Below are 27,471 nucleotides of genomic sequence, written 5' to 3' on the forward strand. Positions count from 1 at the left end.
ACAAACAAAACAATCTTACTTCTTTAAAACCACCACAAGTCACAGGCAACAATGACAATGAAAGTTACACGGAAGATTATTACAGTACAAAAGAAAAAAAAAAGGATGAATATACGGCTTAAATGGCAAGCTTGAAATTGCATCCAAACACGCACACACACACACTGGCACGCTCTTGTTTGCTTCCTTGCCTGCTTGCTTGAAGCTCTTTTGAACCTGTTCGGATGGACGCTAAAGGGAATTTTGATCGCGAGCACAACGCTCTAAAAGGGATCTGGAACCTGGGGCGAAATTGCTTAGATAAATAGAAGGGGCTGGATTCGAAAACCTCTGACTCGCCTCGCTTACCCTCGAGAGTGCCATTACGTCATTAGGAGGCAATCATTTCTATGACGAATAGAGCTCAGGCTGGTTTGGATATGAGAGAGAGAGAGAGAGAGAGAGAGAGAGAGAGAGAGAGAGAGAGAGAGAGAGAGAGGCCTCTGTTCATCATCGTTTGTTCTTTATAAGTGGGATATGACAACATGGAATAATTGAGAGAGAGAGAGAGAGAGAGAGAGTAGAGGCCTCTCTTTTTCATAGTTTGTTCTTTATAAGTGGGATATGACAACATGGAATAATTAAGAGAGAGAGAGAGAGAGAGAGAGAGAGAGAGAGAGAGAGAGAGAGAGAGAGTAGAGGTCTCTGTTTATCATCGTTTGTTATTTATAAGTGGGATATGACAACATGGAACAATTAAGAGACAGAGAGAGAGAGAGAGAGAGAGAGAGAGAGAGAGAGAGAGAGAGAGAGAGAGAGAGTGGAGGCCTCTGTTTATCATCGTTTCTTTATAAGTGGGATACGACAACATGGAACAATTAAGAAAGAGAGAGAGAGAGAGAGAGAGAGAGAGAGAGAGAGAGAGAGAGAGAGAGAGAGAGAGAGAGAAAGTAGAGGTCTCTGTTTATTATCGTTTGTTCTTTATAAGTGGGATATGACAACATGGAACAATTAAGAGAGAGAGAGAGAGAGAGAGAGAGAGAGAGAGAGAGAGAGAGAGAGGTCTCTGTTTTTCATCGTTTGTTATTTATAAGTGGAATATGACAACATGGAATAATTAAGAGAGAGAGAGAGAGAGAGAGAGAGAGAGAGAGAGAGAGAGAGGCCTCTCTTTATCATCGTTTGTTCTTTATAAGTGGGATATGACAACATGGAACAATTAAGAGAGAGAGAGAGAGAGAGAGAGAGAGAGAGAGAGAGAGAGAGAGAGAGAGACTAGAGGTCTCTGTTTAACATCGTTTGTTATTTATAAGTGGGATATGACAACATGGAACAATTAGAGAGAGAGAGAGAGAGAGAGAGAGAGAGAGAGAGAGAGAGAGAGAGAGAGAGAGAGAGAGAGAGAGAGAGGCCTCCCTTTTTTCATCGTTTGTTCTTTATAAGTGGAATATGACAACATGGAATAATTAAGAGAGAGAGAGAGAGAGAGAGAGAGAGAGAGAGAGAGAGAGGCCTCTCTTTTTCATCGTTTGTTCTTTATAAGTGGAATATGACAACATGGAATAATTAAGAGAGAGAGAGAGAGAGAGAGAGAGAGAGAGAGAGAGAGAGAGAGAGAGAGAGAGAGTAGAGGCCTCTCTTTTTCATCGTTTGTTCTTTATAAGTGGAATATGACAACATGGAATAATTAAGAGAGAGAGAGAGAGAGAGAGAGAGAGAGAGAGAGAGAGAGAGAGAGAGAGAGAGAGAGAGAGAGAGAGGTCTCTTTATCATCATTTGTTATTTATAAGTGGGATATGACAACATGGAACAAGAGAGAGAGAGAGAGAGAGAGAGAGAGAGAGAGAGAGAGAGAGAGAGAGAGAGCCCTCTGTTTTTCATCGTTTTTCTTTATATGGAGTAGGATGACAACATGGAACAATTAAGAGAGAGAGAGAGAGAGAGAGAGAGAGAGAGAGAGAGAGAGAGAGAGAGAGAGACTAGAGGTCTCTGTTTGTCATCATTTGTTCTTTATAAGTGGGATATGACAACATGGAACAATTAAGAGAGAGAGAGAGAGAGAGAGAGAGAGAGAGAGAGAGAGAGAGAGAGAGAGAGAGAGAGAGAGGAGGCCTCTGTTTATCATCGTTTCTTTATAAGTGACAATATGGACAATTAAGAAAGAGAGAGAGAGAAGAGAGAGAGAGAGAGAGAGAGAGAGAGAGAGAGAGAGAGAGAGAGAGAGAGAGAGAGAGGCCTCTGTTTATCATCATTTGTTCTTTATAAATGAGAGACAACATGGAACAATTAAGAGAGAGAGAGAGAGAGAGAGAGAGAGAGAGAGAGAGAGAGAGAGAGAGAGAGAGAGGCCTCGGTTTGTCATCATTTGTTCTTTATAAGTGGGATATGACAACATGGAACAATTAAGAGAGAGAGAGAGAGAGAGAGAGTGGAGGCCTCTGTTTATCATCGTTTCTTTATAAGTGGGATACAACAACATGGAACAATTAAGAGAGAGAGAGAGAGAGAGAGAGAGAGAGAGAGAGAGAGAGAGAGAGAGAGAGTAGAGGCCTCTGTTTATCATCGTTTGTTCTTTATAAATGAGAGACAACATGGAACAATTAGAGAGAGAGAGAGAGAGAGAGAGAGAGAGAGAGAGAGAGAGAGAGAGAGAGAGAGAGTAGAGGCCTCTGTTTATCATCGTTTGTTCTTTATAAATGAGAGACAACATGGAACAATTAAGAGAGAGAGAGAGAGAGAGAGAGAGAGAGAGAGAGAGAGAGAGAGAGAGAGAGAGAGAGTAGAGGCCTCTGTTTATCATCGTTTGTTCTTTATAAATGAGACATGACAATACAGAACAATAAACAATCCAAAATTAGGGTTTCCTAACGTCGGTCCTTTACTTAATGTCACTCTCAAGTATATTTTCATTTCCTTTGTCTTGAGACATCAAATAAGCACAGTACTTCTGAGACATGATAAAGGAGTATCTACGCTGCGTGAGAAAGGAGCATTGTTCTGACATGAAAAGGGATCGTTTGATGTATTTATAAATGGATAAAAAAATTTTTTGCCAGAGAATTTAGTGAGAGAGAGTAGAGAGAGGACACAAAGAGAGAAAAAGGAGCATTTTTGGGACACAAAAGATAGGAAAAAGGCCTCTGTTTATCATTCTTTGGACATAAATGAGGAAATGGAACATTCTTGGGAAAAAGAGGGAGAAAATGAGCATTCTTGGGACACAAAAGAGAGAAAAAGGAGGCATTCTTGGGACATCGTTTGTTCTTATAAAAGAGAGAGGAAAAAGGAGAATTCTTGGGACACAAAGGGAAAAATTAGCATTCTTGGTCCACAAAAGAGAGGAAAAATAGCATTCTTGGGACACAAAAGAGAGGAAAGAACGAGCATTCTTGGGGTACAAAAGATTGTTCTGACATGAAAACGAAAGCATTCTTGGGCCACAAAAGAGAGGAAAAAGGATTTTTGGGAGACAAAAGAGAGGAAAACGTGAGTATTCTTGGGACACAAAAGAGAGGAAAAAAGGAGCATTTTTGGGACACAAAAGATAGGAAAAAAGGAGCATTCTTGGGACACACAAGGATAGGAAAAAGGAACATTCTTGGGACAAAAAGAGGGAAAAATTAGCATTCTTGGGCCACAAAAAGAGGAAAAAGGAGCATTCTTGGGAGACAAAAGAGAGGAAAAAAGGAGCATTCTTGGGACACAAAAGAGAGGAAAGAAGGAGCATTCTTGGGCCACAAAAGAGAGGAAAAAAGAGCATTCTTGAGACACAAAGGAGAGGAAAAAAGGAACATTCTTGGGACACAAAAGAGGGGAAAAATGAGCATTCTTGGGCCACAAAAGAGAGGAAAAAAAGAGCATTCTTGGGAGACAAAGAGAAAAAGAGATTCTTGGGACAAAAGGAGAAAAATTCTTGGGACACAAAAGAGAGGAAAAAAAGGAGCATTCTTGGGACACAAAAAGAGGGAAAAATGAGCATTCTTGGGCCACAAAAGAGACAAAAAGGCATTCTTGGGACACAAAAGAAAAAAGGAGCATTCTTGGGACACAAAAGAGGGGAAAAAATGAGCATTCTTGGGCCACAAAAGAGAGGAAAAAAAGAGCATTCTTGGGACACAAAAGAGAAAAAAGGAGCATTCTTGGGACACAAAAGAGGGGAAAAAATGAGCATTCTTGGGCCACAAAAGAGAGGAAAAAAGGAGCATTCTTGGGACACAAAAGAGAGAAAAAATGGACATTCTTGGGACACAAAAGAGGGAAAAAATGAGCATTCTTGGGCCACAAAAGAGAGGAAAAAAGGAGCATTCTTGGGCCACAAAAGAGAGGAAAAAAGGAGCATTCTTGGGACACAAAAGAGAGGAAAAAAGGAGCATTCTTGGGACACAAAAGAGGGGAAAAAATTAGCATTCTTGGGCCACAAAAGAGAGGAAAAAGGAGCATTCTTGGGACACAAAAGAGAGGAACAAAGGAGCATTCTTGGGACACAAAAGAGGGGATAAATTAGCATTCTTGGGCCACAAAAGAGAGAAAAAAAGAGCATTCTTGGGACACAAAAGAGAGGAAAGAAAGGAGCATTCATATAACATCTAAGTCTCTCAACACATTACAAATATAAACAAGTAAAAACTGCGCCGAAGCCGAAGCTCAGCCACAGTCCGTTGGTGGCCTCAGCCACGGCCCATGAAACTCAACCACGGTCCGGTGGTGGCCTGTGTTGTTGGTAAATATGGCGGTGCCAGACGCACGATCATAACTAACTTTAACCTTATTAAATAAAATAAAAACTAATGAGGCTAGAGGGCTGCAATTTGGTATGTTTGATGATTGGAGGGCGGAAGATCAACATACCAATTTGCAGCCCTCTAGCCTCACTAGTTTTTAAGATATGAGGGAGGACAGAAAAAGTGCACATGCGCATACAAAAAGCCATCTCAACGGTTTTCTTTTACAGAAAGCTAAAAAAAAAAAAAAAAAAAAAAAACTAGGATTCCTATTACAATCAATGAGTTCAAACTGACAGAAAAAACTTATAAAAATATAAAAAGACTTCATGTTCCATACAAAAAGGAATATTTATTTACCACTGATTTTATCTAATTAAAATTTGACTGTCAAACCAAGCGCTAAGGTATTTTCAGCCATTCAGCACTTAAGACAATGAAAAGAGGGGGTTTGAAGGGTTGAACAGCAAGATAAACAGATCCAGAAAGAAATGAAATGAAGAATAAAGATATAACAGTTCAACTGAGAGAAAACGCTCAGCTGCACTAAGAAGTCTTACCTAGACAGACTAGACAGCAAGACTGAAGAAAGGAAGCGAGAATGAAGGTTAAGTTTAAGGCTAAAAAGTGGATGTACCTCGGGGCCGAATGAACTCTGAAACGTTTGATAATACTCAAGGTGCACCAGCAAAACCCTTCCACGGAATATTCATATAACATGAAAAATGAATATGAAAAATGAGTATTCTGCTAATAATTTTGATGGGCTATGGATAAAAACTTACCTCCTGAAAGGAGCCAACCTCGACGAGTGAACCAAGAGAGTCGGGGCTGGAGAATCGGGTCTGGAGTCAGAACGAGCGAATCGGGCGAGGAACTCTTCCGGGATGTTTACCTGGGCGCAAAAGCAAACAAACAAGTAAAATATGGTGGAAATAAACTGGCAGATAAGTGAATGTTTGCTCTTCTAGTTGGTGAGTCAGCCCAACATTCACCCATCTCTTAGTATGAGTCATCTGCAAATCAATGTCTTAAATTTTTTCTCTCTTTTCTCAACGGTACAATTAGGTGTCTCCCAGCGCCCTTGTTACTATATTCTTCATATTCTCTTTGTGTTCTTTAATCGCTCACCGAATTGAATTGAAATAATATCCATCAAGCACCACGTCATGCAGACCATATGCCATTTATAGATAAAGTATGTTCAAAGTTAATGATTGATAGGTCATATTTGATGAAGAATGTTTATATGTTGAACGAAGTAGATTACACTTTCTATGGAGAAGTGTTCTGCTTCATCGTTAACAGAATGCACATATGTTTATATTAATTTTCTTTCCGTCACTCGATCTAACTAGACCAGAGGTTCTCAACCAAGGGAGAATTCGCCCTCTAGGGGGAAATTTCAGAGTTTCAGGGGGAGAATTGTGACCAAGGATCTTTAGACAATTTTTGAAAGTGGGCGAGGGAATGACATTCTGACATATGGTGAAAGGGTGCATGGGCCAAAAAAAGGCTGAGAACCACTGAACTAGACTATTTCTTTGTTAGTGGGTGAATTTTTGTAATTCATGAACGCGGCATTTGCTAAATTAAATATTTCAAAAGAGTGACCATTTCACGTTACTGAACTATTCCTGAAATATTCCAAAATCGTTTAACGTTAAATTTCCACTTTTCGAAGGTTATCACCAAAGGAGCGTTAACACTTGGGTTTATAAATGCGTGTAAATTCTTGTAAACTATTTCGTAAACCTGACATTTTTACCGAAGTTATTCTTTTTCTTAGGCGGAAAATGTTGGGTATCTTTTGCATTTATACCAAGGGTTACGGGATACAATTAACTCTAATTACTACTTGTTCCTTTAGCTGTCATGAAGACATGAGTTACGATAAATTATTTCTTAATCCTTTACCTACCATGGAGCTGTAACAGAAAATAAACAGTAAAAACTGCCTGTCTGTCCATTCTCAAACAAAGGGGTCCCAAACGGGGAATACAAAAAAAAAAAAACCTGCCTCTTCAAAAACCAAGGTACTAATATATATCAAAATAGCTATAAATAACTACCCTTCAAGAGCAATGAAAGATCACAAATAAGTATTTTGATTTTGGAAAGATTCTTTGGAATAAAGAAAAAAAAGCACATCATATAAGATACTTATCAACTTAATAAGAATTAAAAAAAAAAAAACAATAAACAAGCATTGAAAAAATATGAAAAATTCATCATAGTGCATTATCAAACACCTGTCATACTTATTCCCTCAGTGTCTCAATCATTTTCGAGCGCAATGTTACTGATTCGTTCGTCTGATTACATCATCCTTTCGTGTTACTCATCTGATGGACACTTCATTACAACTTAATCCCTTAAAGACATGGAGAAATGCGATAAAACTAAATTCAATTTGGGATTAAGGAAGGCAACCTTTTATTAAATAAGTCTGCTCGTCGTCAAGATAATTAAGTTTTTTCCATATAATAGTCGCTCAACATGAATAATCATTACTTCCTGACACACAAATTCTGCTAAATTTTTAACGGCCCTGTTTCCCAGTTCCCTTTATTTGAAAATTCACCTCAAAGGAATAAAATCCAATGAAACAATATAAGTTTTGTTTGCAGTAAAATTTACTTTCATTTAGTATAATTATGGGAAACTTTATCTATATTTAAACCATATTTCCATGCCAAACTGATGAACAAGAAACATTCTGCTTACATAAAATCCCTTTGTATCCATTCAAAAAATCATAAACTTGAATTACTCCTTCAATGAAATAACTAAAAATTCAAACGAACTTTGCTTGAATTACAATTTTCATTTAATAATGAGAAGCAACAACAGATTTTATTAAAATTCTGCTACTCATTCAACGGCGAGTACCAGCAGAATATCGTGATTGCAAATGCGATTTTCTAAGTCAATGAGAAGCAACGTAAATTATACTTATTCTAGAATTTAGCTTGACAACGAGAAACAACAATTTTTCCAGAATTAGGATTTCATGGGATTTGTTCCAAAACCAACGTATAATCCTGAACACGAAAAGTGGATTTAACCTGTACTGTGACGTACAATTAGGCTACACGAAAAATGGATTATGGACCAAAATATGAAGGATTACAGGCGAGTCTTGGTAATAAGTTTAACAGAATTTAATACATAGATTTTCAGAAAAAAAATCTTACTTTTATGAAGAAAAATATAAATGAAGACCTTGGGAAGCCTCGCTTGTCTAAAAACTTTTAATTACATAATCAGTAATGCGTTCAACGGTAAAGGTCTTTATCTCATGCAAGACACTAACTTCATGGGAATATTATAAATTAGGTTGCAAATTCGTAGGAAAATTGTAAAACGGCTTTCCATCTCATGGAATAACTCGCTTTCAACTGTGGATAACGTAATTTTTGTCTTCGTACCGAGTAACTCGTGCATAACAATAAAATAAAATGAATCCCAATAAATATTAAAAAATATGGAAACTATCATTTACCGATGTGTTAAATCGACAAAAGTTTAATCGTTTCAACGTTTAGTCTAAATCTGGCGTTCAGCATTTAACCTGAACCTGACTTTCAACGTTTTCATCTGGCGTTTAGCATTTAACCTGAAACTTTCAACTGGCGTTCAACGTTTAACTTAAACCTGACTTTCAACGTTTAGTCTAAATCTGGCGTTTTCTAAATCTGGTCTAAATCTGGCGTTCAACCTAAACGTTAACCTAAACCGTTTCTAAATCTGGCGTTCAACGTTTAATCTAAACCTGACTTTCAACGTTTAGTCTAAATCTGGCGTTCAACGTTTAATCTAAACCTGACTTTCAACGTTTAGTCTAAATCTGGCGTTCAACGTTTAATCTAAACCTGACTTTCAACGTTTAGTCTAAATCTGGCGTTCAACGTTTAATCTAAACCTCAACGACTTAAAACGTTTACGTTTCTAAAATCTGGCGTTCAACGTTTAACCTAAACCTGACTTTCAACGTTTAGTCTAAATCTGGCGTTCAACGTTTAACCTAAACCTGACTTTCAACGTTTAGTCTAAATCTGGCGTTCAACGTTTAACTTAAAATCTGGCGTTCAACTCTAAACGACTTTCAACGTTTAGTCTAAATCTGGCGTTCAACGTTTAACCTAAACCTGACTTTCAACGTTTAGTCTAAATCTGGCGTTCAACGTTTAATCTAAACCTGACTTTCAACGTTTAGTCTAAATCTGACGTTCAACGTTCAACCTAAACCAGACTTTCAACGTTTAGTCTAAATCTGGCGTTCAACGTTCTAAACGTTCAACCTAAACGTTTAATCTAAAGACTTTCAACGTTTAGTCTAAATCTGGCGTTCAACGTTTAATCTAAACCTGACTTTCAACGTTTAGTCTAAATCTGGCGTTCAACGTTTAATCTAAACCTGACTTTCAACGTTTAGTCTAAATCGTTCAACGTTTAATCTAAACCTGACTTTCAACGCGTTCAACGTTTAACTTAAACCTGACTTTCAACGTTTTCTAAATCTGGCGTTCAACGTTTAATCTAAACCTGACTTTCAACGTTTAGTCTAAATCTGGCGTTCAACGTTTTCTAAACTGACTTTCAACGTTTAGTCTAAATCTGGCGTTCAACGACTTGACTTTCAACGTTTAGTCTAAATCTGGCGTTCAACGTTTAATCTAAATCTGACTTTCAACGTTTAGTCTAAATCTGGCGTTCAAAGTTTAATCTAAACCCGACTTTCAACGTCTAAATCTTTCAAGTCTAAATCTGGCGTTCAACGTTTAATTTAATGACTTTCAACGTTTAGTCACGTTCAACGTTCAATCTAAACCAGACTTTCAACGTTTAGTCTAAATCTGGCGTTCAACGTTCTGAAAGTTTAACGTTCAACCTAAACCAGACTTTCAGCGTTTTTAAACTCGTTCAAACTTTCAACGTTTAGTCTAAAGCTGACGTTCAACGTTACAAACCAGACTTTCAACGTTTAGTCTAAATCTGGCGTTCAACGTTTAATCTAAATCTGACTTTCAACGTTTAGTCCAAATAATTTATAAACCTGAGGTGATACAACATTACAGGAAAGACTGAAGAGACTTTCACAGCCAAATAATTTATACCTGAGGTGATAATATGAGGGAGTGTCGTCTTAATGGTTTCACCCCGGTGGTGTAAGGAATTGGAATACAGAACTTAGGCCAAAGGCCAAGCACTGGGACCTATGAGGTCATTCAGCGCTGAAAAGGAAATTTACTGAAGGTTTGAAAGGTGGAACAGGAGGAAAACCTCGCAGTTGCACTATGAAACAATTGTTAGAGAGTGTGGAAAGTAAGATGTAAGAAAGAGCATATGAACGGAGGTACAGTAAAAGGAATGAAAGAGGCTGCAGTCAGGGGCCGTAAGGACGCTGCAAAGAGCCTTAAGTAATGCTTACAGTGTACCACGTAAGGCGTACTGACGGCACTATCCCCCTGCGGGGCCCTGTGGTGAAAGGACTAACTTGTCGTGGCCCTCATATTTTTATCGCAGGCATTTCAATAAAACAGTGAAAACTCATGTGTGTTGTGCTTTCCCTCCTACCCCTCTCTTTTAATTTCGACACGTGAAAACTCGTGTCTCTTGTGCTTTCTCTCCCCTACATTTCAATTTCTACACGTGAAAACTAATGTGCTTTCTCCCTCCTCTCTTTCAATTTCCACTCTATCTTTGCGGCCCCGTCCCCCCGCCCCCGCCTTGGGTCAAATAAGGCATACTGGATTTTTGGGAACAAGAACCATATTGCCCCTCCTCGTCCGCTTCCAGAATCGAACACCAGTCCCTCATTTTGTGAGCTATGCGAACTACCACTGCTCCCTGAAGCCAGAGAGAGAGAGAGAGAGAGAGAGAGAGAGAGAGAGAGAGAGAGAGAGAGAGAGAGAATCAAAATTATCACAGTCATCCAGTATCAAAATAAAAAAATTGTTTTCTCTACCTGTAATCCTTCGGTGCCAATGGGGGTGAAGGGCATGCTGGAGGGGGTTCGGTTACCCCCGGGGTCCCCGTCATCCACCGGAGTGTTGCCAGCTCTCGCCATGTGGGACCGGACCTCCTGCAGCTGTAATAATTAGGGTAAGGGTGTTTATTAGTTGACCTCAGCTTGATGCAACGTCAGTTACATACAGTACATACATACATGCACACACAGATATATATATATATATATATATATATATATATATATATATATATATATATATATATATAAAAGGACCCCATTCAGACTGGATAGTATCTAATGGAGTATCCGTACGGATACTTGATAATGTGGACTGTTTGTCCAAGAAAGCTTGTAACTTTTTCTGAATAAATACTCCATTAGATACCATCCAGTTTGAATGAGATCCTTTTAGTAACTCTACTAATGCACAGAACAATTGTATATGTGATAAAGTTAATATATATATATATATATATATATATATATATATATATATACATATATATATATATATATATATATATATATATATATATATATATATAATTATATTACATAATCATATAACAATGATATAATTTTATGTAATTTACATATAATGTACTTTATATATATAATATATATAAATATATATATACATATATATATATATACATATATATATAAACTTGCATGTATATAATGAGATAAAGAACTACGTTACACCACATCATTTACATAACATAATGAAAACGCAGAGCTAATCCACAAATTCTTGAAGCAATTAGCAGAAATGCAAATGAATTCCCCACAACCAAAATTAACGCCTAAATTACACCTAATTACACAGACCATACCGCAAAATTACGAAACCAAACATCGCCAACAAACACATTCTGCATGTTTAGGGGATCTCCAACGAACGGCACAGGAATTAGGCATAAAAAGGACCGCTAATTATTCCAATAAAAACTTTGCTGAATCATAAATAACAACAATTAAATGTACCTTTACCCTGATAAGTCTCTAACTGATGGTTATTCAAACTTCGTAATTCTTTGTATTTGTGTAATTTCTTGCCCATTACGCCATCATGTATTTACTGTAATTTGAGCCAGGGTTTAATAACATAAAATTGCACTAAAGATCGGAAAACAAAAGTCTGCAATGAAGAAAATAATGGAAAGTTGGAAAGGCTGTAATTAACAACTGCCCTTAAAAGAAAAAATACAAAAATCAAAGCAGGCAGAAAAACCAAAGATAAAAATCGTGGATAGTTATCAACATCTGGTAGCAGCAGCCACTACTGCTTATACTATTAATGCTAGTTTTGTTAATAAGAACAAGCATTCTGAAAGCACTGCTAAAGCAATGCATGTCTTCTACCGATTCCCGACCAATCCTCTCTCAGAGCATTCTGACTGATGCAGTGTTCAAGAAGACGCCATAACAGTTCTTACAAAAGTAAATAACGCCTGTGATTTTCCCTCCACGAGATGTACCTGTGACACACGAATGCCCCAAATGACTGCTACATTTTGTATGAAGGTCAAGTTCGTGGTCACAGAGCCACTAACTTTCATTTCTTATGAAAGTGTTACATTTGTTGAGTACGCAACTTATGGAAGTTAATGTTCACGGTCACAGAGTCAATAACTTTCATTTCTTATTAAAGTGTTACATTTGTTCAGTATGGAATTTATGAAAGTTCATGTTTGTAGTCACAGTCAATAACTTTTATTTCTTATGAAAGTGTTACATTTGTTCAGCATGCAACTTATGAAAGTTAATGTTCGGAGTCACAGTCAATAACTTTTATTTCTTAAGAAAGTGTTACATTTGTTGATTATGCAATTTATGAAAGTTCATGTTCGTACTCACAGAGTCAATAACTTTCATTTCTTATGAATGTTACATTTGTTGAGTATGCAATTTATGAAAATTCATGTTCGTGGTCAGAGTCAACAATTTTATTTCTCATGAAGGTGTTACATTTGTTCAGTATGCAACTCATGAAAGTTCATGTTCATGGTCACAGAGTCACTAACTTTCATTTCTTATGAAAGTGTTACATTTGTTGTGTATGCAACTCATGAAAGTTCATGTTCATGGTCACAGAGTCACTAACTTTCATTTCTTATGAAAGTGTTACATTTGCTGATTATGCAATTTATGAAAGTTCATGTTCGTAGTCATAGAGTCAATAACTTTCATTTCTTATGAAAGTTACATTTGTTGTGTATGCAACTCATGAAAGTTCATGTTCGTAGTCACAGAGTCAATAACTTTCATTTCTTATGAAAGTTACATTTGTTGTGTATGCAACTCAAGAAAGTTCATGTTCATGGTCACAGAGTCACTAACTTTCATTTCTTATGAAAGTGTTACATTTGGTGAGTATGCAACTTATGAAAGTTGTTGCCAGGGTCAAAGTTGGGTACGTAGTCTCCAAATGATTAAGTTATAATTTAATTCCATGGCAGTCGTCAGGAGACAAGGCACGACACCGAGAGGAAGGACAGACATAGACACATAGACAGACGGTCAGCCTTCGTTTATACCTATGCGTGGTAATCTAATCTGGTAACAGGTTTGGCTGAAATCCCTTCAACAGCGACAGAAGAGTTGCGATGACAAGGTAAGTGTCACAGACATTGTGGTGGGCAGACAGTGAACACAGACACAGACACATATGGACAATCCCCTTTCATGCATATCTACAGTAAGTATGCAAGATGAGCTGCAGTTACGAGGTAAGCGTAACAGTGATGGACAGACAGACATGAACTGACAGACATAAATTCCATCAACCATGTAAGAAGGGTTGTGAATTGTGATGACAAAGTAAGCACACTGACAGACGACTTGACAGACAGGCAGATACGAGTGATTTCCAATTACGAACACCAAATTTGACTGAAACCCGTTCAACTATATAGTAGCTATATTGACAAGGTAAACAAGACAAGACAAACACTGATGGAAGGACTGGCAAAAGGATGTTTTCTATTTACGTAGTTGGTGTGTAATGACAAGGTATGTATGATCTCGCTATGTGCACATCTATGCATATAGCCTACCTTTACACCAAGTGTGTCTGAAGTTTCTTCAGCGTACAGGGGGGGTGATGCTAAGACAAATGGGAAACATACTGAAGGGTAAACAGATGGACGATCACCCTTAATACATATCTACAGTATGTATACTGAGAGGCTTTACACCAAAGTATAGCGGGGTGTACCAGATAGGCAGACAGAACGAAAGCCAAATACACGATCTTCCCTCATGCCTCTCTACGCACGATAGGCCTCCTCTTTGACCGTGCAAGAGCAGTAAAGATGACATATAAAGTGTGACAATCACAATGGACAGACGGGTAAAAAACACACACACATATATACATATATATATTATATATATATATATACATATATATACATATACGTACATATATATATATATATATATATATATATATATATATATATATATATATATATATATATATATATATATATATATAAGTATGTATATATACACACACAGCAGTATAAAAATGGTCAAAATATGGCACGACGGATCTGCATTTGATAAACAAACAAGCATCAAAGTATCGACAATTTCCTTTAGAAGGGTTAAGGTCAAAGAAGAGCAAGAATTCAACAGTTCTAAGACTGAAGTGAAAATGGCTGATTCTTTTAAAAAAAAAAAAAAGGCCTGAGTAAAAATGATGCTACCAAGAACCAAAAAAAAAGTAGCGTTTTGAGTTTTATTATCATAAGAATTAGGAAAAGCTTTCTTTTGTGGCTGTAGGGCGAAACGTGGATCAAGATCTGAGCTATAGGCACTAACTGTACTATAGAAGATACAGAAACCACAATCAATACAAGGTAAGCTCAGGTCTTACACAGTATGAAAACTCGTTAATAAGCAAATAAATATGGGATGTTATCAGCATAACTAGTTTCTTTAAAAGAAGACTTGGCTTTAGTACCTCTACACAAACAATAAACAGGGCGGATTATGAATGTAAAATAGTCTAAATTTACAAGATTTTAAGTCCTTCAAAATATGGACAATGAAAAGAAACCGAGCAAAGAAAAACACACCAGAGTAACTTGTGGGAGACTTTGAAATAAAGATTCACCTTCTAGCGATTAATACAAAACGAGTCGCACGACAGCAAGAAAGCATAAGAATGTTTGAAAACAAAACAAAAACAAAAAATGCGCCGTAGTTTCTTCAGCGCAATCGAGTTTTCTGTACAGCGTATAATCAAGGCCAACGGAAATATATCTATCTTTCGGTTGTCTCGGTATAAAGCTGTGAGCCGCGGCCAATGAATCTTTAACCACGGCCTGGTGGTGGCCTGTCCTAAATCGTTGCCAGATGCACGATTATGGCTAACTTTAACCTTAAATAAAATAAAACTAGTGAGGCTAGATTGGCTGCAATTTGGTATGTTTGATGATTGGAGGGTGGATGATCAACATACCAATTTGCAGCCCTCTAGCCTCAGTAGTTTTTAAGATCTGAGGGCAGATAGAAAAAGTGTGGACAGAAAAAAGTGATGACGGACAGACAAAGCCGGCAAAATAGTTGTCTTTTCAGAAAACGAAAAAAACAAATGTGGATGTATTTATTTGTATGATTATAACATACGCATACAAAAAGGAAAGGGGAATTCTGATTTCAAGGGCGTTTTGTTATAAAACCTATGACATAGGACAAATAAAAGCTCTACTTGGCAACTCCCATAGATTAACTGAGATACCTAAGAATAATGAAAGAAGGAAAGTAGTGAAAACTAAAGAATAACAAGTTAATGGTACTTGAGGATAGCAAGCGAGAATGCTATATATTAAGACCAATATAACATGACAAATTACAAGAGCAGCTCAAGAGAAACACTCTTATTTAATCCTCTAGGAATCTCCCACCAATTGCTGACACAGAAGGAGTACTGGGAATGGCTAGGCCGGGGTCACTTGCCTTTCGACTTTGACCATCGTCCCTGTCTTACAAAAAATAATAAATCATAAATAAAAAAAGGAAATAGGTTATTACGTTACTCCAACTAAAGGCCTTGAGAGCCCCACCATTGGTAACAGAGATAAAATTCAGTAATTCCAACCTCTTTCGCCAGAATCGCAGAATGACCAGACATTTGAACAAAAATGTTCTCCCTCCCCTTTGCGATCAATGACAGAATAGCCAAAGCTACATTTAGAATATTAATTTTGTTACAGCAGACAGTAAATGACCGATACCAGATTAAAATTAGCATTGCTTTTCTGTTCTCAAGGAACTAAGTGCCCAGGTATCAAAATTTAACTTTTGGCACTTTTTATTTTTACTTGCATTGAAAAATTTACGAATCTCACGACTCCATGACTTTCTCACGTAAACTATTGTACACGGCTGCTGTTCATTCTCGCCTCGTCTATTCTTGCTAGAAATTCGATTCCATTTTCGTATAAACACCAAGGACCCGTCAGCACATCTCACGAACAAAAAAAATTACATTCAACTGTAGCGAAATTACATTATTCTGAAGGGCACAAATTCTAACCTAATCAATTGTTCCCTGTAATAAAGGGGTTGGACGAAATGCAAATCCACGGGTAATTGGTCTAGCTGTCCACTTGAAAGCCACTAACGATCATACACGCACGCAAGCACGCGCTGGGTGAAGGATTTACGCCGAAAATAACTCCTGGTTACGAGTCGGAATAGGAGAAAAATTAGGGTGACCCAAATAAGGGAGGCATTGGCACATATTCACACACACATATACTAGAAAGGCTTCATTACATCTTCTACAGTTAAATGACAGCACAGAAATGTTCCTTAATTCAGTACGTTAATTGTAATTATTTTTCAAGCCTTAATTCAGATAATATATATATATATATATATATATATATATATATATATATATATATATATATATATATATATATATATATATATATATATATATATATATATATATTATATACATATATATTATATATATATATATATATATATATATATATATATATATATATATATATATATATATATATATATATATATATATATATATATATACATTAAATATATGTATATATAACAGAGAGAGAGAGAGAGAGAGAGAGAGAGAGAGAGAGAGAGAGAGAGAGAGAGAGAGAGAGATTTTAGGTTAATGTCAGTGACTATATTATGTTTTACAAGTTTAAGATGATTTTGATTCCCTGAAATGAAAAAAAAAAATCACGCAGAAAATATGTTCAGTAATTGGAAAATTGTGGGCTGAAAATGAAATACAAAAAAAATAAACAATTATTACCATGTCCGTAAAAATGAACATTAAATCATTATAACAACAGCAACAAGCAATTACTGCAAATAACACTACCAAAATCATCGACAATGTCAATAATTTGAATAAAAGTAGTGAAAACCTTTATGATAATGATTATGCAACTACTACAACTGATACCACTACCAACTCAAATAATAGTAAACAATACCTCTACTACCAAAACTTATATTATTACCTATATAATAATAATAACACTGCTATTATTGATAACATGGTAATCATACTTGGAAAGCAAATTGCATTTTTACTGGATATAAAAACCTTATTCATTTATAAATAGAAACATATTTGCCTGCAAAAGGAATTCCAAATATAAATATATAAAGGAATTTTAAATTATTATTATTATTATTATTATTATTATTATTATTATTATTACTCAGGAGATGAACCTAATTCCTTATTCATTTATAAATAGGAACATATTTGCCTGCAAAGGGAATCCCAAATATATGTATGAAGGAATTTTATTATTATTATTATTATTATTATTATTATTATTATTATTATTATTATTATTATTTAGGAGATGAACGTAATTCATATGGACAAGCGCACAAGGCCAGAAACACGAATTTAAGCTTCCAAGAAATATGGTGTTCATTTGAAAGAAGTAACAGAAGGTAATACTTCATCGTAGCAAATTACTTATACATAAAAAATAACAATGACGATAATAAAGATTATGCAACTAATAATAATAATAATAATGTAGAAATAAATGAAGCGCGACCACCACCACTACCTATATATAATAATAATAATAATAATAATAATAATAATAATAATAATAATCTACCAGCTCACCCAAGAAGCCCTGGTCAGGTTCAGGAGATTCCTGTGGGTGTGGGGCGCCGTCGGGTGGTTGCACAGGACCGAACAACCAGGGTGGTCGTTGTACGGAGACCGAAGCACGCCGTAGGGACGGTGTGCGTACGCTGGTCTCTGTACAATCTGGATGAACTCCATGTTGCTGTGTGCAATGTAACGATCAATGATTAATTTCATATATGTTCTTGTTGGCTGACCAAGTTCATTGGCAGATGAATGTTACTGAACAAGTGTCCTTAGTAATAATATGAAATGAATGTATCACTGAGATTTTTTAATTAATGGTCGTAAATAAATATAATATATATATATATATATATATATATATATATATATATATATATATATATAAATATATATATATATATATGTATGATTTTTGTTAATTCTCGTAGCAATCTAAAATCAATATATTTGAGTGATGTTTCAATTAATGGTCGTAGAAATATTATATATACATACATATCCACACTTATATAAATATATATACATATATATATACATATATGTGTGATTTTTTGTTAATTCTCGTAGAAATATAAAATCAGTATAGTTGTGTGATTTTTTAATCAATGGTCGTAAAAATATAAAATCGATATATAAACGAGATTTTTTAATTAATAGTCACAAAAATATAAACTCAATATATTGAATTTTTTAACTGATGGTCACAGAAATATAAAATCAATATGTAATGTGATTTTTAAATTAATGGTCACAGAAATATAAAATCGATGTATTAATGAAATTTTTGAATTAATGGTCATATAAAATCAAAATATTAAGTTTTGAATTAATGGTAGTGGAAATATAAAATCCATACCTTGTGATTTTTTAATTAATGATCATGGAAATACACATAAATATATTAATGGGATTAATAACGTTTTAAGCATACCCATTAATGCAACACCCTTGCCTTCTAAAAAAATAATCAACAATCAATGTGGTTAACCAAAGTTCTTATTAGCATAACAGAATCACTGAAAGACCAATGTAATTACACCAACTCTCTTAGCAAGTTAAATTCATTAACAGAGCAATGTGACTGACAGTTATTTCACTCACTGAATAATCAACCTGTCGGGTAAGTTATAAATAATCAGTGACCAGGAAAAATAAGAGAAGTCTATGCCCTCTGGTGCGAAAACTCTAATGACTGAATTTGCAGGTCAAGGCATTATGGGTTACTGCCGAAATTAGTTATATTTCGGAAATATTTGAAAAAACTCCCTAAATTGGTCAGCATTCAAGTACTGTATGTATAAAGGTACACAAATCACTAATACTAATTCTGCGGGATGTTGATTTTAAGCGATGTAAAATCTCTAAAATATTTTTAAACACCAAATTCATACAATAATATATATATATATATATATATATATATATATATATATATATATATATATATATATATATATATATATATATATATATATATATATATATATATATATATATATATATATATATATATATATATATATATATATATATATTTATATATATATATATATATATATATATATATATATATATATATATATATATATATATATATATATATATATATATATATATATATATATATATATGCATATGCGTGTGCCTTGTGTGTGTAGGCGCGCTCTTGTAAGAACGACATTAACTCTTGTGATTGTCTAAAGGCGTGCTTAGATGGCTTTGGGAAGTAGTCTGGTTGTGCTAGGTGATTTGTATTCAAAAGTAGTGGAGGAAAAAAATATGGCGTAGAAGAGAAAGTTCTGAAATGAAATGACCGATTAGAATAAGTAGCATTTCAAGAATAACATTTGTAAGTAGAATTGGGACAAAGAAAACGGTAAGAAAAAGCTTGCTAACGCATAAGCTAGCACGGAGTAGATGGACGAGAGCTTCAAGATCGTAATTTCAAATGAATAAATGGTTAGAGGTATACCTAATAATTATCTGGTTGATATTAAAGTGAAATTTGAGGTTCAAGTTGGAGACTAAATGGTACAAATATGGATATGAATGTAAATTAAGACAAATGACGTTGATAACAAAGACGTTGGAATAGCGTACAAGATTAACGAAAATGGTCTGGCAGTTAAGGAGCGACGTGGAAGGAGTTTATGAGAGTCGAGTATAAATCAAGGATATGGTCACTAATTCATCGGGTAAGTCTTTCTAAAAAAAAAAATGGACAAAAGCCGGAAGAGCTGAAATGGTAAATTAGAGGTTTAGAGAATGAAAGATTGTTTGAAACAACAGAAAATGTCTTTAGAGGCCAAAAACATTGTTATGAGAAAATTTTACAATTAGATGAAACAGAAACTGGTATGAAATAAAAGCACTCCATCAAATAACAATAAAGGTAAATTTAAATGCTATCTAAACTGCTAAGAAAAATTCGATCTAAAAAAATGGCTGGGAGTGCTGACACTAAAAAGAAAAATATATTGAAACAAATTAGAAACAGATTTTATTCTTAAACTGACGTCACAAACTGTATTAACAACAAAAACACGTTTTGAATAAAAAAAAATATCAAACCTGGGGAAAGTACATCGTGAAAAATCAGATACCCAACGGAATGTCTTGTCACTAATCATTATTAACTTGAAAATTTTGGCGCTCTCAAATCCGTGTAAGTCTGGCGCTTAGAGCCATTTATCACCCTAAATGTAACATTTTCACAATGGCCGAACCGGTTATTATTCGTCTCCAACGTGCCACTCTACGAAAGAAAAATACAGAACTTCATGTCATTTATCACGGACAATACCACCTAATCAGGTTGAAAGAAATGGCGGTTTATCATAGTCATGCCATTCTGAAAAATATTCCCTACTCATTGAACAAAATCATCCCTAATCTCATATGCGTAATCCTTCATCTTGAAAAATGTAAATCTTTCAACTTACGACCCTTGAAAATTCGCGAATTGTTATGGCGTTGAAAAATGGCACCTGCCAAATTCGTAGCTGCACACTGAACGGAGAAAATGACTCACCCGTGATTGGCCGAGGCGCAGAGGGTGTGATACATGGCGGAATCCATTAATTCTGCGGCCATTAAAGGGAGATTAATGGGGCCTCCATATGCCCATTAACGCAGGTTAGAGAAATGGTGACCTGGTTTGCTGGCGTGGTCCATCTGGAATATCAAGAAACAAAATCGTTGAAGATTTTTGGAATATTAAGGAAATGGGACGTTACCGAAATATTCGTTTGAAATAATGTTTCATGATTGCAAAGCAATTTTCACTAATGTATTTATCAATAATGAGGCTATTTGAGATCTAACTTATTTTTTTAAAAATAGCTGTAATTTAAGAAAACCACTGATTAATTTGGATAAAGGAACAACATTGAAGTCTTCAGAGAATATTTACTTGAACTTTAAGTAACCGTTTTTTCTCAGTTCTAAGATATTCAAACTATGACGACTGGCTGCGCATGCGCACCCAGCATTTCTTACCTATGTGCAGACTATCTATCGTACCTATATGGCAATTTCAAAATTTATTTCTGGTCGTTCCTTCAATATAAATTAAAGTATCCCCATGCAATTCCTCATCTAAACAACGAATTTTTGCATCTAATATAAATGCAATGGCTAAACGAAATTAACTTTTATCAGTTCCTTATATTTTCGTATACGTTTTCCATTGAAAGAGTTGGGATCAGAATTTCGGACTGACTGGCCGCTGGTATAGTGGTTAGTGTCTTGGGCCGACACTCAGATGTCATGAGTCTGAGCCCTCCCCCTGGGTGACGGAGCAATCACTGGCTCTGTATCACGATCGGTTACTGCTGGTGTGTGGGGTCTGTGGTGGGAGGTTGAAACCAACATATTCTTTGGAAGCTTGAACTTCACGTCAATGACCACTATGTGCTTGTTCCATGTGAACAGGTTTCATCTACTGAATAAATAAATAATAAAAAAAATCTCTCCCATATCGCCAACACTCAAACCTGGGTGAGGAAGGATAGTTCTGTGCTGGACCTCCAAGCTGGCACTCAATATTATTTATTGCAGTATATACACAAGCAATGCATTTGGCGACTTCAGTTATGTTGCTATACATTTAAACTTCAATCAACTCACAATTTCCCCGCCAACCCCACCCCACACCTTTTGTTTTAACCAAGCTTCGGAATCTCTTCCTACTTCTGTATCTATGAGGGGAAGTTTCGCACTGTGTAATGGTTAACCTCCACCTTTTCTTTTTTTTTTTCCTTTTCTTCGGGCCTGAGCTAGAAGGGGGTTATGATGATGTTGCCTGTACCGTTGGCCTCTGTACTTTTACATATAAAATCATTTTATCTCTTTGAAAGATATGTATCTTTTCATAAGGTCTTAAGCTTCAATCAGTTCTTCACAAAAGCGTTTTATAAACGCGTGACTACAGACATTTGGTACAGTGTTTGCCTCTGCTTTTGATAAATTGCAGAACACTTATCACTTTTTATGAACGCGTACCCCTTTGCATCATTAAGCCTGAGAATAAAAGCTAAAGCGCACAGACTGACTACATAAGCTCTATCACAAGAAAGTGATGGCCTCCGTTCTTCGCACAATGAAGCCTTCCGTACCTTTCGTCCTCAAAAGAAGAGCTCCAAAATCTTCAATAGGCGGGATTTCCATCGCCAGACTCTTCCTCAAAATATTTCAAAACATTTCAGCATACTGTACTTAACCTACAAAACCTGTATTATGCATTTCAATATAAATATAAAACTTTATGAGTGAATTTGACATATAGGAATTTGGCCTAAAACAAGAAATTAAAACATTATAATAAGCATTATGGACAAAAAGAAACAAGTAGAAAATGCACTGAAGTTTCTTTGGCGCAATGAGTTTTCTGAGCAGCGTATAATGCTGTATGAGCCGCGGCCCATAAAACTTTACCCACAGCCCGGTGGTGGCCTGTCCTATAGAGTTGCCAGGTGCACGATTATGGCTAACTTTAACCTTAAGTAAAATAAAAACTACTGAGGCTAGAAGGCTGCAATTTGGTATGTTTGATGATTGGAGGGTGGATGGTCAACATACCAATTTGCAGCCCTCTAGCCTCAGCAGTTTTTAAGATCTGAGGGCAGACAGAAAAAGGAGCGGACAGAAAAAGTGCGGACAGAATAAAGTGCGGACAGAATAAAGTGCGGACGGACAGACAAAGCCATCTCAATAGTTTCCTTTTACAGAAAACTAAAAATGCACATGAGTGTTCTATGAAAATGCTGATGATTAAATCACTCACGTCAACCTCCGTGGGTGTTTTGCTCGGCCTGTAGGGAGGAAGATTACATAAACACTTGAATAAATACTACGCTCAGCACCCAGACCGTGCCCACGAAGGGGGCAGGGGATTAACTCCCATTCGTGGAATAATTAAGAAAAAACTCATTATTTCAATTATAACACATAAACATACGTTACAGAAGAGTAACAGGTAAAGTATTAAAATGTTCTATGCTATATTAAAAAAACAAACTACTAAGCCTGACGTACGTCGTAGAATTTGTTACCGAAGAGAATAAATGGAAGGTTATCAAAAAAGAATGGAAGCTAATAAAAGGTACTGAAAACTGTTTATCATTTCCTTCTTAGTCTACATCGTTATTCTACATTCCTCTTTCACGCTAAAGAACAAACTATGCTTAGACTTTTTTAAACACCCGCCCTTGCAAAATTCCTGTGCACCGGCCTGCTTGGTATTCACATTTACAGTGAACTTCTTTTGCAACTACTACAATGAATTCCACATACAGAGAGAGAGAGAGAGAGAGAGAGAGAGAGAGAGAGAGAGAGAGAGAGAGAGAGAGAGAGACCAACATTTCCAGGGAAATGTGCCAGGAAATGTAATTTGGTCTCACAATGTATTGCCAACCTCATGTTTACATAGATGCAGCTTTTGTATGCATGAATACGTCATTCCTGCAGAGAGAGAGAGAGAGAGAGAGAGAGAGAGAGAGAGAGAGAGAGAGAGAGAGAGAGAGAGAGAGCTGAATTAAACTTGTACATACATACAACAAGATTTTGTTAAGCATGTATACCTCCATCGCGGTGAAACACAGAAAAAGTTAAATTCAGGATTTTTATTGAAGTATAATTTGTGTAAACACATACATCAGTGTGGCTGCCTTTGTACGGAGAGAAAAAGTTGAATTCAATGTATCTATGAGAGAGAGAGAGAGAGAGAGAGAGAGAGAGAGAGAGAGAGAGAGAGAGAGAAAAGTTAAGTATACCTTAGTTTAACCAGACCACTGAGCTGATTAACAGCTCTCCTAGGGCTGGCCCGAAGGATTAGACTTCTTTTACGTGGCTAAGAACCAACTGGTTACCTAGCAACGAGACCTACAGCTTACTGTGGAATCCAAACCACATTATACCGAGAAATGAATTTCTATCACCAGAAATAAATTCCTCTAATTCTTCATTGGCCGGTCGGAGACTCGAACTTGGGCCTAGCAGAGTGCTAGTCGAGAACTCTACCGACTCGTCCAACGAGGAACTAAAGAGAGAGAGAGACACTCGAAAACTTTTATATTAAACGTTAAATGGTCTACGTTTGCACAATCAAAAGACAAAATGTAAAATATTCCGAACCGTTCACAAAAAGAAAAAAAAAATTCCTTCATTATTCAAAATGCATAGTCGTTCGTTCAGCTTAACGACCTTACTCGGTGTTTCATGTCACGAAATCCAATGACATATGCAAGAGTTATTCAGCATGACATTTCGTTATGAAAGAAACAATGCCCTCCCCTTCACTTTTCCTCTCCATGAGAGAAACTCCTAAATCCCTTCAACGGGGTGGTTATGATACTAATCTTAATATAAATGGTCATCAGCCACTCTAAATTATTTAGGATTATCATATTCATTACGTCAGAGGAGAAAAATCTCTCGACAAATAGACGCTATACTTGGGTGAATCACAGGAGACAGTGGAATATTATTAGAAATGATTATGTTCATTAGTTTTCTTATACGACCGGTGATCAAGATTATCACCGGGAATTCGAATGACATGCAGATGTCACAAAGGGAATTGAAGCATGTCACAGCAATAATAAAGAATGCTGCTCTGAAATTTAGAAGAATTATATATAATTCAAGATTAAAAATATGACTTGCAAATCACGATGCATCTATAGTATATCTTCTCTAATTGATAAGTTCAACGATAATGACAAGAATAAAGACTTTTATTGATGTGACGACAAAACTTGCCGTCCTCCAACTAGGGCCAGCCTCGCTCCTACATAGATATGCAGAATAGTCCAAGTTTCGGGAGGGTACGTAACGTTCCTAGTGTCGGGGCTTGCCATCTCGACGGTAATATAAAAATATTAAGGTTAATTTTTCACAGCGTGGGAACAGTAGTGTATGTATGTATGTGTATATACATATATATACTTAGATCTATACCTATATCTATCTATCTACAGTATCTATCTATATATAAAAAGTATAAGTATATCTTAGTTTAACCAGACCACTAAGCTGATTAACAGCTCTCCTAGGGCTGGCCCGAAGAATTAGGCTTATTTTACATGGCTAAGAACCAACTGGTTACCTAGCAACGGGATCTACAGCTTATTGTGGAATCCGAACCACATTATGACGAGAAATGAATTTCTGTCACCAGAAATAAATTCCTCTCATTCTTCATCGGTCGGTCGTGCTAGCCTAAAGCTCTACCCACTTCTCCAATGAAGAACTATATATATATATATATATATATATATATATATATATATATATATATATATATATATATATATATATATATATATATATATATATATATATATATATTAACCGAAATATTTTTATATTACCTCGAGACGGCAAGCCCCGACACTAGGGACGTTACGTACCCTCCCGAAACTTGGACTATTCCGCTTACCTATATAGGAGCGAGGCTGGCCCCAGTTGGACGATGGCAAGTTTTTTATAGAATGGCCTCTTGAAAAAATGAAGTTATGTGAATAAGAGTCAAGGAAAACTTCAAATAAAAGAGGACTTCATTAATGACTCCAAGGGAAAAGTTTTATCTTACAGAGTAAATAATGAGCAATGCTGTTTATGCATTATGAATATATTCCTTCTTGTTACAATCACATCTCACGAAGTACGAAATGTTAATAAAATCGCTGTGTTCCAGTGGTTCTAAGTCAATGTACCCTGTAACAAGTTCATTCAACTTTTTCGTTCCCTATTCCGGACCCCGTCGGTCAAGGTGTTAGGGAGTTCTACACTACAGCATGCGGACGGATATCTAGTCCGCATAGTCATCCGCATACTGCAATCAGTTAAGCGGTTCCGGCTAATTAGTTTTATATCTGACTTTCCCTGCCCGTATAACTTTCATTGGGTTCAAAAAATGTATTTATTTTCCTTCAACTACAGAAATAGATTTATTCTGAACACATTTAAAAGTCCTACCACAGGTGGTTTGAACACAAAAGCCAAATAATAAAGCAAAACCAGCTTGTTTGTAACATATACAACAAGCTACAGGACCGATTACTAGAGAAAGTTTTCGCAAATAACCTGTAAAGGAAAACAAAATAAATAAGTAATCATCGAAAGAGAGCCCAATCAACCAGCAAAACTTTGTTTACTCACGTTACTAAGCGAGGCCGACAGTAAACAAGACTTCTTCTTGAGGCAACTGACTCCCAAGAGGCGAGGTCTCCGGGCCACAACAAACCTCGCCTGAGTCACCCGCTCCGTGCGCTCCGGACTGCACGCCTCAAAGACATTCTAATTCGCCTCGATTGGTAATCGTAAACGGGACGTTTCCTCCCGAAATATCGCCGTCGTGAACGTCATTATACGGTTATAAAGAGCAATTTTCGTAATCCACGGTGAAGGAAGGAAGGAAGGAACTCCGTGTTTGGAGAGAAATCAGGGAGAAAATTGCCCTGCTAGACCGCGGAGAACGGAAGTCCAGTCATCACGGAGGGAGAATATCAATACTAACACCCGGTCGCCCTTACCGCAGCACACACACTGCTGGACATCGAAGAATACCTGGATCCCTCTCCTTCTGGTTCCCCTCTCTTCCCCTCCCCTCACTCGCTACCTGTCTCTGCTCCCTTCTGTTAAAACCCCTTCCCCCCGGTAGGACTCGCGTCATGGAAGCGTGTGAGGTGTTTGGCGCGTGCGTGCGTATCGTGAGGGAATTACATTCCGATCTGGATGGACATAATGACTAATGTTATTCATTTATTAATGCTCCCCTCCGACTGAAGAGATGAGTCTTAATCTTACTTGCAGAAAATAACATTACAAAAGTCATTTCACAATGCCTCGGGATTAACTCTTCGTGCTCTTTCAGTCACTTAATAAATGACAAAACATACTAAACAATTTCGTAACCAACAATTCAATATATGATTATAAATACCAGAATTATTACCCCTCTATCCTTAACGCTATATACATTAGTGATCATGTAACAATCTATTATATACGAAAGCATGGCGCAGTGCGTATAGGGGTATCCAACAAGCTGCTGGTGTTTATATATACCTTCAGAACAGGTATCTGACGTGTCTATTTTGAGGGCAGTTTTGTACACAGGGGGTTCATCCTTTACTTAGCAGTTA

At 36.3% G+C, this 27,471-nt stretch overlaps 1 protein-coding gene across 1 annotated transcript in view; it reads right to left on the bottom strand.

Moving 5' to 3' along the window:
• Positions 1–27,100, bottom strand: part of LOC136853094 (uncharacterized) — a 188,968-nt gene extending 161,868 nt beyond the window's left edge. The window contains exons 1-5 of the mRNA XM_067128408.1: positions 26,486–27,100; positions 20,856–20,998; positions 17,834–17,999; positions 10,672–10,794; positions 5,486–5,595 (exon numbers count right to left, since the gene is read on the bottom strand). Coding sequence (XP_066984509.1) covers positions 5,486–5,595; positions 10,672–10,794; positions 17,834–17,999; positions 20,856–20,917 — 461 coding nt within the window. The 5' untranslated portion in view covers positions 20,918–20,998; positions 26,486–27,100. The remainder of the gene's footprint in view (positions 1–5,485; positions 5,596–10,671; positions 10,795–17,833; positions 18,000–20,855; positions 20,999–26,485) is intronic.
• Positions 27,101–27,471: the final 371 nt, after the last annotated feature.

The sequence above is a fragment of the Macrobrachium rosenbergii genome, chromosome 26, assembly GCF_040412425.1.
Source record: "Macrobrachium rosenbergii isolate ZJJX-2024 chromosome 26, ASM4041242v1, whole genome shotgun sequence".
In the NCBI taxonomy this organism is placed as follows: domain Eukaryota; kingdom Metazoa; phylum Arthropoda; class Malacostraca; order Decapoda; family Palaemonidae; genus Macrobrachium; species Macrobrachium rosenbergii.